The sequence below is a fragment of the Bos taurus genome, chromosome 10, assembly GCF_002263795.3.
Source record: "Bos taurus isolate L1 Dominette 01449 registration number 42190680 breed Hereford chromosome 10, ARS-UCD2.0, whole genome shotgun sequence".
Taxonomy (NCBI): domain Eukaryota; kingdom Metazoa; phylum Chordata; class Mammalia; order Artiodactyla; family Bovidae; genus Bos; species Bos taurus.
In genome coordinates this window covers 14,556,991-14,572,142 of record NC_037337.1, presented here as the reverse complement: position 1 = coordinate 14,572,142, position 15,152 = coordinate 14,556,991, and the positions used below count along the sequence as shown (strand labels likewise).

The 15,152-nt window shown below is 38.8% G+C and overlaps 1 protein-coding gene across 2 annotated transcripts in view; it reads right to left on the bottom strand.

Moving 5' to 3' along the window:
* MAP2K5 (mitogen-activated protein kinase kinase 5) overlaps positions 1–15,152 on the bottom strand; it is a 271,359-nt gene that overhangs the window by 81,045 nt on the left and 175,162 nt on the right. Inside the window, exon 17 of one of the 2 annotated variants that reach the window (NM_001206770.1) lies at positions 6,553–6,582. The exons of the other annotated variant lie outside the window; for it this stretch is intronic. Coding sequence (NP_001193699.1) covers positions 6,553–6,582 — 30 coding nt within the window. The remainder of the gene's footprint in view (positions 1–6,552; positions 6,583–15,152) is intronic. 2 annotated transcript variants of the gene reach the window in all.

Here is a 15,152-nt window from a genome sequence, read left to right as displayed (position 1 = left end):
ATTTACTATTTTAAAATAGTTTTAAGAACATATATTTTTACTTTATTATGAGAAAATACTCTATTCAGAACACAATTTATTACTACAAAATAAACATATGTTTAAAAGACAGTCTGTCAATTGAAAAAAAAAAACTTATACATATTAAAATAGCAGGTTTCCAAGCCAAGTTAAATGAAATATTTTCTACTTGACAAGCTGCTTACATTTAAATGAAAACAGGGCAACTGTGGTCAATAATATGGATTGCGTATAATAAAAAGGACCTTAGATCATGTTAATACAAGGATCAGAAAGCAGTAACTTCCATTAAAACCACCCAATTACTTAGCAAACTTTCAGATACAGCAAATAAATTAATCTGTTTTAAGTGAAAGTGCTCAGATAAGTAGCTTTTTGACCTATGAGTAAGTCTCAATAGCAGCAGTCACAGCAAAGCCAGAACCTGCTGAAGCAAGGCAGTCCCCCAATCAAACAAATGGTATTAGTAATCAAAAAGCATTTGCAAAACATATTTCCTTGGTCAGCAGCAGGGGGTTCTGAGCACATGCCGCCATAGCTTCCTTCATACTTTGATATACAGTGTACAAGGGGTGAACAGACCTTCCTCTAACCCATGAACAAGTGGGGTGTTTTTGCTTTTTAAGAACAGGATATTTTCATTTCTGTACTATCTTGTGAAAAAGTCCAGTCATTATACTATTAAGAATACATATCTTTCACTTAAAATCCTCTTATCCACTTATGTTTAACTTGTATTGGGATTTAAGAATGCCTCTTTATTGAGACAAGTAATATGTCATCATTTTGTTCAGCTAACAGGCCTGACAGACCCTGTCTCCCTGAGTTAAGAACAGTAGATCTCTACTCTGTACACTGGTGGCAAAAGGTGGCAGAATAAATGAGAATCGCCACTTGTAAAGATTTTTAATCCCAAAGATGCAGACATTCCTTCTACCTTGGCCTTAATTATTCTATTTGGTCAGATGATGGTATTTTTTTTCAATAAAAGTGATCTCTACATACTGCAATATTTTATTTGAATGCCATTCTTATGTATTTTAACAAATAACATCACCATGTACTATATCTCATGTTTTTGATCCTTTTTACTACTTATCATCTTCTTTATTTGAAACAGATTTTTAACAGATAATCTTGATCGTTACAACAATATCTTGCTTGAATTTTATTCAAATAATTCTTAAAAACAGCTTAAAAAGCCGTTTGGAATAACATCAAGCTTGCCATCAATCAAACGAAAAAATTCCGCTGGCGGTTGTATAAACATCAGATCAAGTCTGATGTCTTCAAGGATTTCAGAGTGAACCATAAAAAACTCCATTAACTTCTGACAAAGAATGCAAATTAATCACAACATGGGGTGAAATGAAATTAAAGGCTCTTTTCTAATCAATGACAAGGCAGGATGAAATATTTGTTACTCTCTCTGCACCCAGGCTGCCTAGGATGTTTGCACTTCCCTTGAAAAGCCCCAAATGTAAGGTGTGAGTACAGATTCACCCACAGTCGATGTTCGGCCCTCCCCGCCACCCCCAGAGCTATCTGCTTACAAGTCGTGGAGATTCACAAAACACACTAATCATCTGAATCTCAGGTGCATCCAATTTGTTATTCACACTCTCCCATGCCAGTGAAAAGCCTGGCGCAGACAGATGCACCAGGAACCCTAAATGACAGTTTTGGCCTCCGGAAGTACGATCACTACAGCAAAATCTAGTACAGCCTCCAGGTGAAATGTCTGGAGCTCCATATGGAGCAGGGAAAATTAACAACAAGATGAAAATCACTGCAGCAGCGGGGAGTCGGAATTTTTGAAAAAAAAAATGAAATTTAAAGATGAAGAAAGAGAAGTAATAAATTAATGGGGTGTGAAAACATTCAAAGCTTTACAATACCAGGGGCACTATTTGCTCAGATTTTTTTTCCTTTTTTTTAACTTCAGGTCATTTTGATGTAATTTATTAACTAAGATCAGGAAATGTAGCCAAAAGAAGTACATTTTTATACATGCAAAAGTACCTTAAACACATGTGTATCCATATTATCTTCACTTTCCCGTGGCATCTTGCTTACCAAATTTTCAAATGTCAGAGCCGACATAACCCTTGAGAAGTCTCCTTAATGGATTTACTATTGCCCTAATGCAGGGCACTGGTTGTAAAGTCTGAATGAAGGACAACAATTTTTAGTAGGCAATCTCTTTGGTTTCCCCTAAATTATGGTGGCATTAAACCAACCATTGCCCACCATTGTGTTTTTTAAGTCAACTGGATTTGGATGTACACGATTAACTACATACAGCTCCCACCCATTGTTCCCAAAGAGTATTACAGCTAAACTGTTCAAGAAATTGAGATACTATCTCTTTACCAGATGTTTAAAACCATGATTTTTCATTATGCTATTGCAGAATATGCTTCACAGGCACCCAGAGTTGAACGGCACTGGGGTCAGTGAGAGCTCCAAGGCCTCCAGACCCCCTGTCACTCTGCTAACACATGGTGAGAAAAGCCAGGAGGCTCCAGGGGAATGGTTTTGCCATCATCTTCCATGGGACAACCCTTCTCATCTACACAGAAGGCCTGCCGAGGGCAGAGAAAGTGGGCCAGGAGAAGGGCTTGGTGGGGCTGAGAGGGCAGAAGAGCGGTGGTTTGAACAGTCAACCAAAATCAGAGTTCACAGATCCAGTCATCTCGTTTAGTCACCTGCGAGTCTCGGCTCTCACTGTACCAATTCATCCCCAAGGCAAGACGCCTTGGAGCCCCAGAGACTCAGCCTACTCACCTGGAGGCTGGAAATGTATACATCCCATCCTGCAGGTGTATAGCCTGGGATGTATAGCCTGAGTCACATAACAGCGAGTGCTCTGGGGCTCAGTGTCGGAAAGGTGCTAGTGGTTCCGACGTCATTGTTCCTCCTACTATAAACTGTAGTGATAAGACTGGGTAATTATAACGACTTCTAGCCTTTTTTCCCATAGAGCCCTAAACTGCATGCCAATGAGGCTACACAACTTTAAGGCCTAAAGGAAACTAAAATAGATAGTGCTTTCAAATAACAAATAAAAACCAACCCCCCAAACAATAAAGTTTCCTGGAGAATGATTATTTCAACGAAAATCCAGCCCTGTAACCTTCATGTGGTTCCCAGGCCACTGACTCTTCCGGCTATCTTCCTAGCACCCCTCCTGCATCTGCATCCCCACCGGGTACACTCCGCGTCACCGGCAGGAGGAGACGCTGCTAACGATGCTGTCAGCGGCGCTGACGCTGGGCTGGGGGAAGGATGAGTCTGGAAGCTGGCCTCTCCTCCCCTCCTTCCCTTCTGCTCGTTTTACGCTCTGCTCCAGCTGCAGCTGGCAGGTTGCGTACACATCCTCTTGCAACCTTTGGTTGACGATTATAAGTTCTCTTTTGTGCTACAGTCCCACATCAGGGCCAGTAGGGTGGCCCTCTGTACTTTCCCAAGTGGTTTCATATCCATAATCTCATCTGCTCTGCATGCTTCTAATCAGACAGGCTCATTTTAGAGATGAGGAAACAGGCCTCCAAGAGTTACAAAGCAAGAATTAAGGCCTGCGGTGACTGAAGCTTATGGTAGAGCTGGGTTCATTTTTTAAAGATTTATTTCTTTTACTTTTATTTTTTGGCTACTCTGGGTCTTTGCTGCTGTGAGTGGGCTTTCTCTAGTTGCAGAGAGTGGGGGCTACTCTTTGTTGTGGTGCACAAGCTTCTCATCACGGTGGCTTCTTTGGTTTCGGAGCATGGGCTCTAGGCACATTCAGTAGCCACACACAAGGACTCAGTAGTTGAGGCTCTCGGGTTCTGGCTCAGTAGTTTTGGCACAGGGGCTAAGTTGCACTATGGTATGTGCAATCTTCCCAGGGCAGGGGTCTAACCTGTGTCCTCTGCATTGGCAGATGGATTCTTAATGAGTACACCACCAGGGAAATCCCAGAGCTGGGTTCTAACCCTAATCTTCTGGCTCCTGGTCTAGAGCTCTTTCAAAGAGGCCAGTCTCCTCAGCTTCCCACTAGTGAGGAGAGCTGAGATCTGGTGCCCTGATTTGACTCAGCACCATCCCTGGGGATAGAAGGGATGCAAAACTTTGAGACCTTAAGGGTATGTGAAAATCTTTCCTGTGTTCAAGGAGCAGACTAGTGGGTAACAATTGAGAAGAGGTAGTCCTTAAGCCTGGTAAATCAAGATGTGACTCTAGGGCTGCTCTGTAAACTAGTGAGTCTCCTATCACTAGACATGTTCAACTGTTTGTTTTTCAGAGATATTATGAGAGGTCTGATTCGACGTTGTCTGAGATCCCTTTCCAATCTTGAGAGTTTGTGATTCACTCCTGCCCATCATCCTCGGGATTCAATGGCCTCAAACCAGCTACAGTACAACAGTGAGCAAATCAGCTATCCTGTCTGCCCAACTTGTGAGGGGAGGCTACCTCACAGAGTGGCTCGGGGTTCAAATGAGATAATACGGGCCAAACAGAAGGTATTGTTTCATAATCCAGTCCCTGAGATACTATAAAAATGTTTATTTTTCTTCATGTGTTTTATCTGAAGGCAAAAGGTAAGGGTAGAAAAGGATCCTTTCCCAATCCTCAGTATATAGTACAAAGCCTGTAAAATAAATGCCAAGTCCATCAAAAGTCATTATTGATGCCAACAATGAAGTGCAAAAACTTCTGTTTGTGAGACCTGAGAAACAGACCTGATGGCATCAAAAGCTACTTCTATTATTTCAAAGCCCCAGTTTGGTGACAATACTCTGTCATGACCCAAGAAATAATAGTTTTCCCCTCACTCTGGCGTATCAGTGATTGCTAACTAGGGAGTGCAGCACATTTGAGTTTTCCACTTCCACTTGACTGATCCAGTAAATATACGCTTAACACAGTCCCGAAAACATTCAACACTGGGAAGGCAGACAGCCTCTTCCCAAATTCGACCAGTCTTCCAAAGCTTCATTTGTCAAATGCAAAGGCAATTGTTTCTTAGACGTCTCACATACCAAATTTCACTGATTAAATACTCTAGGCATTAGGAATCTCAAGAATACAGCTATATTCTCAAACTTTGGTATTTTTTTCTAGGTGGCTTACGAGCTTTCTACTAAGACTTGTTTGAGAGGTTAAGTTGTATAGTGCCTCTTCATTTACAGAATGAGGGGATTGCATAAATTGGCCAAACAGTGAATTGTTTAAAAATTACTGACAGAATAAGAGGCTTACCAAGATAAATATTCTAATGAGCTATAAATCCCGAAAATGTGATTTTAATTTGATGGGCTACCTAGAGCTAAGCAGCAAGGCTGTATACACTAAAATGTCACTGAATTTGAGCATGCATGCCAAGTGATTACATTTCAGAGCTTCTCTTTAAGGAAAAGATTATGTTTAAACAAAGTGAGACTGACACTCTTGAACCTAACAACTTGGACAATTTCTCCTCTATTTATCTGATGGCTTTAACTGTAAAAGAAAAAGGATACAGAAGAGACATTTCAGTGTGTGAAGGGGCTTTAAATGTTCACATGGGTATCAGGAGAATTTGTTTAAAACTGCTTATAAAGATGGCAGAGAGAATGAGCCCCATCCTATTATTCAATAACCATGTTTGTGATGCATCTGCATAATCTAACCATGCATAAATTAGTATGTGTAATACAACACTTATTTGCATAATAATAGCAAGTTAATAGATGCTTAAAGAGCAGAGACCAACACCACCTTTAAATCAGACATGCCTCCAGGCACTTTGGCCTGTACAGACCAAGATGCCAGAAAAAACAGTGAGCATCAACCAGAGGAAAACAGTCAAACGATTCATTTTTCATCCCTCTAGACAGTTCACTTCTTTCTCCCCACACACTGGGGAACAATTATCAAACCACAGAAAGCTTAACATTTGAAGTGCTAACACCCTTCTACAATAAAAATCTTAAAGAAATTACCACAGAGATTATTGTCAGCAATGGTAACATAACGGTAACATAACATAACATAACATAGTTTATTTTCTTAGAAATGTAAATAGAAAGGGCAAATTTAAAAAACCAAAAATGCTCAAAATCATATCCATGTAAAAGTGGGGGTCCACCTATTTTGCTTAGCAAAAATAATGACCTAGATTAGATATTTTCACCCTTCATCTCCATCCTTTAATTCAAATAACTAACTGAATCCAAAAACTCAAACACTGTATCAAGAAAAGGCTGGGCCTCTCTTCCAACCTCTGTATGAGCACATGGGGCTGGGCTGGGATGAGGAAAACATCACCAGCGGACACAAAGGAAGAGCCCGATGACGGCTTCCAACCTTTAACAAAGAGGGAAAAAACCTGGAGTTTAAAAAAAATCAAAAATCAATAGAGACTTCTAAATGACTCCTTTAAGATATCACTTTTCAATTTAACAGGACAGATTTATTTGTATGTGGCTCAAATGTTCACAATTGCTCCCTGTACCTTCATACATAGGAATGAATGTCACAGTGGCAAACGGCAGTAATGAACAATCTTACCTGAGGATATGGAAACCTCCCAAGAGCAAGCTGGGAAAGGAAATAATATTTGTCTAGTTATAGATTTGCATGCAGGGCAGATCTCCTTAAAACAGACAAGTACTAAATTTCAGAACTGTATTCAGCAAATATAAAAAGCTCACAACCTCAAACACACAAACTAAATTATTGTTGTAATTACATTGAAAGTTGTATTTAGAATGAACATTTACATTGGACAACGCTGTATTCCCTGATAAAATATTCTAATTTTAACAACTAAACACTATCCTTATGTCATTTCTCTTAGGAATATTCTCAGCTGCACAGGCATTATTCACATTTACAAGTGTACAACAGCTTCTTCTAGACAGAGATGTAAAATCATAGGAGACTGTTGGTTTTTTTCTCTTGTAAAACTGGGAACATTTAATTGATCTGAGCCGACTGTTCTGTAGAATTTTCATTTATAAGAATTATAAAAAGAGTTGTAGGAAATGGGGATGGGCCATATGAAACAGGAAATTTTGCCACTATTTTCATTTTGTCCCCCATCCATTCATAGTTAAAAGGAAAGAGCTATTACTAGTAGGAAAATGGCATTTCGAGATCGTGGAGCTGGAACAATAGGTCTGAAATTTGGAAAATGAATCCTTAGAGCTTCTAATTTTGCTTGCTTTGTAAACCGCTATGTGTTTCTACACCTCTCACTTAACTTTGGTCTTTGAATTCTCACCTGTGGAAACAAAATGATTCAACCAGGAACAGGATTAATATACAGTGATAAGATCAAATTTACCAAACATACTGTAAGACTATAGTATAAGACTGTACTATTTTATTTAAAGAAAATAGTGGCTAAATTTTGCAACTTCATAATGTGGCACATCTTCAAGCTCAAAATCCTTTATATGTATTTGTAACTATTTAAGAGTAGAATTGCTACAATAGGGAACTTTGAAGTTGGAATGGATCCAAGAAACATCAATCCATTTTCCAGACTAGAACCCCAGAGTCCCACTGAAGACATTTCCACCTGGTTAATAAGTGTGGGGACTGACCCCAAGATTTGCAACCGAATCCAGGATTCTTTCCAACGTATTACACTACCTTTCTATATCTTGAGAAGTTGCATATTTATTTCAAAGACACTGACATTGCTCAAACATTTCTGAACTCCTCTTTAGAAACTATGTTTAGAATCATTTCAAGTAACAGGAGAATGACTTCATTTTATTAGAAGTGCATCTTATCTTGAACTTAAAATTATACCCCTCTGCTTTTTGATAATGTAAATTATTTGTTGGCTAAGGTTTGAATGGCCTTAGTCAACAAATGGAGAAGGCAATGGCACCCCACTCCAGTACTCTTGCCTGGAAAATCCAATGGACGGAGGAGCCTGGTGGGCTACAGTTCATGGGGTCGCGAAGAGTCAGACACGACTGAGCGACTTCCCCTTCACTTTTCACTTTCATGCACTGGAGAAGGAAATGGAAACCCACTCCAGTGTTCTTGCCTGGAGAATCCCAGGGATGGGGGAGCCTGGTGGGCTGCCGTCTATGGGGTCGCACAAAGTCAGACACGACTGAAGCGACGTAGCAGCAGCAGCAGTCAACAAAACCCAAAGCCAACTTCAAAGAATATTTTGTTCCTTAATAAGGATAGACATGAAGGTGCTGAGGTTAATTTTTAAAGTTCTAAAATCAGTGCGTGCTTCAGCAACGTAATAGGAATAAACCTATTGACCTATATGACCAATAAAACCAATAAACTTATATGACCACAAAAGGTGACTACTTGGAAAGGGTCAGCACTCATTTGGATGTATATATATATATATATATGTTTTGGAATACTTGGTAAGTTTTGTTACCTTGCATTCATTTCTTATATATTCAAAGTTCTCAGATTTTCAAGATATAAAGTTATACTATCATTGTTTCATCTGGTGGACGTCGTTAATCCATTCAAGTATAAAGTGAAGGAAAAAAAGTGTGAATGTTAAACTCCTTTTCACAGCTTTGCATGATTATGTCTGTCTATATACTGCTATTACTATTAGTTAGGAAGGGAAGCGACTCAGCTCTCCACTGCCTCCACTGTATCCCCCACCCAACACTGACCATCAATTTGACTTACGATTTTGTAAATACAGTGTGTTTCTGGCCAATGAGAATGTGTACATTGATTCAGGAGGACCCACTCTGGTCTTCCGTGGTAGAAATGGGTGGGCTAGGCATTTGCCCCATTCTGTACTGAACTGACAGCCTTTGGTGACAGCTCACCAAAGGCTGTCACCTATCACCACACCCATCTGCAGATTATGAGCTTTGCACACTCTTTCATTTGGACTGAAAAAAGTAGCAAGAGGAGGGTCTCTCATCTGAAAAAGGTGACAGCTTAACAACTACTAGAAAACATTTAGAACATTCGATCTGAAGTCCTTCCACAGGTGCTGCACCCTTCACTCTGGTATATGCTGAACATGTTATTAGGGCCTACGGAAGACTTCTGTCCACCTGGCTTACTATGTCAACACTGGCCACTGGTTCTTGCAGATAAAAGAACTAAGCAATGATAAATGGAAGGCTTTAAACAAAATGGGATAAGATGAAAAATGTAAACTTTTCCCACTTCAACACAAAACCTCAAATTCTTAAGGTACCACTGTCCTATGGAGAGGTGAGACTATAGCTGACTTAGGCACGTGCACGCATCAACTTGGCTCCCTTCTCATGAGTGATAAAAGGTAATAAGGCTGGCTGATGTCATTGATTTACTCTGTCAGAGACCTCCATGCAAGAGAACAGAGAGAAAATTCAGCTGGGAGCCTCTGTACCAGCCTGCTTGGGAACAGGTGGCAGTGCTTGAATAAGCAAACTCATCATCCGTGGGACTGGCTCTACTTGTGTGTACTTTCCTGATATCCTGTGGAAGCTCAGTCTTACTTGTCAACTACATTCCTGGGAGGACTGTTTCTAAGGCATCTTGCAGATGTGAGGGGGCAGAGAATGGTTCCTAGTTCTTGACCAGAGATGCACAACAATCATTTCCTCTTTCACAGTGTCGCCACTGGGTTGTTCAGCGGCAAGCCAAGGATCCCAATTCTGCGTCAGTGAAAACTGGCAGCAGCATTGTAAGGGTGGCACCAAAGCTGTCATTCTAAGGCTCTGGGAGAGGGAACTGCCTTCCACGTAAGTCTCCGTCCTTTTAGGTTTAATGCAGCTGCGATGTTTATGTTCTCTGTACTATTTGTCTTGTGACAAAACAGAAGGAAATATACAGCCAGGCCCTAGAATCTTTTTATCAAGTTCAATTAGGAGAAGGTAAAAAAGGAAAGGGGCTCTCAGCAGATAAGGCTGGGGCTGTCAAAACTCAAAATAAACACTGAAACCTTATGGGGAAGAGGGAGCAAATATGCTATGAGTGACTATTTCAGAGACAGACAGACCTGGGGCCATTCTGTATCTTTTACCCCTACTGGTCTATTAATCTACTTGCATTTCCCCAGTTTTTATTGTCAAGGTATTATAAATTAGGAAACTTACAAAAGAGAGTATGTAATCTTCTCTGAAATGGCCTGCAGATATGTCACTGTACTAAATGTGTTTCAGATTTAATGAAGCTTTAATGTCCTTTTTAATTTTGCCTGTTTCTGTATCACCAGGGGTCGGGCAAGGCAATCAGCACTCAAGAGGGTGGTTTGGTTTAAAACTAGGAAAAAACTCATTTGCTTATGAGTTGCACTGTATTTTCTTAATTAAATTTACTGAGTAAAATGGTTTAAGTTCAGCCAACCAATGACCTTTGTATGTAGATTTAGATTTATAAATAGGTTAACAGTTAAAGAAGAAAAAAAAAGAATCACAACAAAGCAAACAGATTAGGGCTAAGCCAATAGAAGTCATTGCTCTCTTTTATCATCTTTACAAAAGAAGCATTTAAATTTAGGCAGCTTAAGTCCAGTTAAAAAAAAGTATATTGAAAAATGTGGATCCATGTACGTGCCAGCAATTCATCAGATGACTCTAACATCCTTTTCATTCCCAGGAGGGGAACAACTCATATTGTAAAAGATTTGGAAAAGCTTTATTTATTTTGGAGGAGTGGAGGCAGAGATGGGGGAGGGACAGGATTCTGTTTAACATTAAATAAAAAAGTGCATTTTAATTCCAAATACTTCAGATTCAGTAAACTGTTAAACACTCTGAAAACATTTACCTGTTAGGAATACACTTAAATAACAGTAAACTACTAACATTTCACTGTAAAACTAGGACGGTTCCTTAGCGTCATCTTACTGATCTTTTAATTTGTCCAGAATCTATGAAATACTACTGACTTAGCATTATTTGAATAAGTTGGATTTTATAATTTAAATAATCAATATATCTGGGGTGTGATTATAACAATTGCCAGATAATAACAACTGCATGATAGAAACTTCTGCATTTCAACAAAAAGTCAGGGCAGAAGACATTTATTTACAAAGCAACAACAATGGCTTCTGTTAACAGTAAAGATCATTACTGTCATGAAGTCATAAAGGATAAAGAGAAAACATATGCTGTAGCCAGAAAGCTAGTGTAGGACATAAACTCAGGATATGTTTTTGGTGACCAACTTTCCAACTTAGAATATCAACAGTGGGGGAGTTGTTTTAAATTTACAGTTATGTTAAAGAGCACTGGAGTTTTATGAATTCTTAATTTAGACATATTCTACGTTTCTCAACAAAACTGCAAATTGAAAATAAGCATTTCAACATAGTCAGTGATATAGCCGAAGGAGGACTTTATAGTCTGAAATGTTCTAAAATTTGTGAATTACCTGTGCACATCTTACACAGTTAAATTTCCACAGAAGGATTTTGCCTTTAGACCATACACTGCAGTTAAACCCTCATTTTACATGATTGTAGCAGCACTTTGGAACATTCAGACACAGGGAAACTTTAAAAAAAATCAGACTTAACTATTGGATTACATAAAATTCCCTAGGTGAGATTTCATCCCAAGACCAATTTACACAGTCCTGGAGAGAGAGTTTAAATCATCTGAAACTATGCTGGCAAAGGACCATAATAAATATTAAATACCTCAAAACCTACCCTAAGATTTTACTTTTCTTCCCATGTATCAATTTCGCTGTCCTCTTACTAAATGGTTTAAAAACAATCCGAAGGATATAACAGCAATTTACCAGTGCTAAAGTGCTTGGGAGGTTAAAGTGACAACAAAGAACACAGTAACACAAAGCGTCTTGAAGCAGAGTTTCAATTAAATGTGGAGGATTTACTAATACAGTATACCAAAAAAAAAAAAGAGTTACAAATTAATTTAATCTTCTGCCTATAGTTTGCAGCTGCACTCCAAAGTGTCTAGGGCTTAAGAACAAAGCCTTGAAGGGCCTCGGAGTGAGGAAAGCTTCAATTTTTAATGTATAACGCCATTAGCTGATAACTTGTGGAATCTGCAACCCCTGCGGAGGGGCATAAGTGCGAGTAACAGAGACTGATGAAGTGACATATTTGTTCATGTCTAGAACTATGAGGAAGAGGGTTATTACTAACACTATCAGGCCCCACAGAAATATGCCCTAACAACCTTTGGGACCCTCCACGTTATCAGTTCTCGCTACATCAAATATATTAAAATCAAAACCTAATTCCCTTTAATTAAAGACAATTAGTTTGTTTTACCATTATTGTTTTAACTTGTATGACATTATAATACATTGCAAATTAAAGATGGAATAACAAATGGAATGAAAGCATCAAACTGTGAACACTTTTCCTTCCCTGTTTGGTGAAATGGGCTTATGACTGGTGTCTATTTCAGGAAATTTAAGAACAACCATCACTAAACATTGAAAAGTGGCGTAGAAACATTTCACCCTAAAAAGAACACAGTGGGACCACGCATATGTTTTCCCTATTCAATTTATACTTTTCGCATAATGCTTTCCTATCATTCCAAGGATTTCTTTAACACAAACAGAATTATGGCTCAATGGAGGCACAGGAAGCTTAATTAATTGGCCCAAGGTCATACTGGAGGTTGGTGGCAAAGCTTGTTAAATTACTGGGAACCCTGGACTCTACAGATGTTTTGGCAATGGCAAAGGCCCCTGGTCGGCAAAGGCCCCATGAGACTCCCTGTGCAGTGGGTGAGCCACAGCAAATAACTCCTGACGCCTGTTCAAAAAGTGCCAAGCGCTCTGGAGGGCTCACAGATAACGCTTCCTTTGTGTAGAAAGAGCCTACCGGTGAGGTTCCCATCAGGAGTGCTTCTTAACGTCCCAATATTTTAAAAGGAATGACTTATCCTCACCAGAGCCCACTGATAAAAAGTAAATTTGTTTTAACTTAAGGATCCCAAACACAGCAGCACAAAGAAATAAATCAAACGTTTATCCATCATTCAGAAGGTCCTGCATTCTATTCCACTGATTACTAGTAATAATGGAGAAAAGATATCATTACAAATAAATGTTTCTAATTCAGTGGATTTTTTTTTCTTTTTAAATTAGAAATGGGTTTATAACAGTGGACACTTAAATGGGGCCAGGGCAACAGTAATTCACAAGTACAATATCCTAATGCTGCTCCTTTAATTGCTTTATTTGTTTTACTGTAAAAAATGATTGCTGGCTGTAGTCTAACCATGAATGCTGAAAAGCATGATACATTGAGGTCTCAACCTGGGCAAACTGTACCTAAACTTACACTTTATTGCAGCTTAGTTCACAATCTTCACCTAATATAGGGTTATATCCCAGTGCAGCAGGAGGATAAATCATCCTGGAATATTACTCTGGCAAAGTTTAGCTGTGACTGGAGCATATGTGCTTTCGAGCCACTGAAGCAAAGGCCCATAAAATACACTAATTACTGGAAGTTATGGTCACTGAGTGATTGATAGCGCTCTGCAAGGCAACTTCCTCATTTTCACCTATTCTGACGGGGCTCATCCGCCACATAGCAATTATTAATTCATGACCCACCCCTCAGGCACTAGTACCTTTACTTCTAATTCTCCTGCTACCAAACTACTGCTACAGCTGGACACTGTCTTTCTTCATTCTGATGGCTGGGTAAGGATGATAAAAAGTAGATTTCATGCTAAACGCTATTGTTTTGAATCTTTAAATGGTCCTTGGTCTTTCTAACCTTGCTGTCCTAAAACACATGATTCTCCTCCTTCTCCCATAATGCTATTTTAATTGTGTTATTTTCTTCCCTTTTCCCTTATAAAAAGAGTTTTGTATGTCTATGCATATATATGTATATATGAATATGTGTGTGATATATACACACATATATAAAACACATACAATCTATCTGTCTATACTATACTATAGTAGACCAAAAACTCTGCCTGACTAATTTTTTAGTTGAACACTGTGGTTTAAATGCAATATATAACTTCAACTAGGCCACAGTAAATACGAGCCAGCAAATTGATTTAAAATAAAAGGCACCCCCCCCAACCCTGCATTTAAACAGACCCACTTTAAAGCTTTGAAGACATTCTAATTGTTTCAAGTTGATTTCCATCAGTAGCTTCACTCAGAGCAATGCTAATTAAGATATCTGAGTATATAACTGAATCTCTAAAAGTCTCTTAAAAACAATTGCAAAGGTCTCTTTTGATGGTGTTCTGTGCACTGAGAAGAAATTCAGTGAGAGACTCTGAATTAAAGAGAGATAAGTTCAGTCATGATGGATGAAAGCAAACATTTTACTTTTCTAATAGAAAAAGACGTTCTTCAAAATTTTGAACAACTCAAAATGCAATAGTGAGGGTGGTTTTCCTGTGTGGAATCTGAGATAGGGTAACAGATGAATCGATGACTCCAAGCTACCTACCCTTTCAGAACTTGTTTCAAATTATTTCTCCTCTTCAGCCGGGAGTTAGTCCCAGAAAACAATTTGGAGGACAAAATCCATACCCTCTCTGTCCATACTATTCACTGGGCAGTGTATCATATCCCAGCCGGTAACATCTTCCTATATACCTAATGCCTGGTAAGTTTCACTTGTTCAAGGGCAAACTCTAAGTCATAAACTTTCATACATCCTCCGTGACACAAGAAATATGTATTTTGCATTAGGCTAACCATGAGCATTTGCTGATTATGGTAAGCCCCTGATGGTGATGTCTCCTAGAGCTTAGTCAGCTTGGTGGTACATGGATGTTTCTTCCATTAACACTACAATACTTTAACAAACATAGTATACAAACTTCTCAGTGTTAGTGGTTGATGGTTTTAACTGGGGCTTCCTCTAATACCGAGAAATTTGTATACTATGTTTATTAAAGTATTGTAGCATTAATGGTAAAAACAACCATGTTTTAACTGGCAAGGCACTCTTACATCACTAGTTAGAATAATCATTTTCACATATTTCAGCACTATGATGAATTTAGCTGACTTATTTCTTATTAAAGACTAAAGGGTTTCAAGAAGGAAAAAAGATTAGAGTTAACTGTCCCCCAAAACATTTCATGTGCTTATGAATTCAACAACCGTTCTCATCTTTACAGTAAGAATTAAGAAATGACACTTTTTCAGTATGATCATATAATGCTGACCTGTGTCCTCTAACAGTGGGTAGC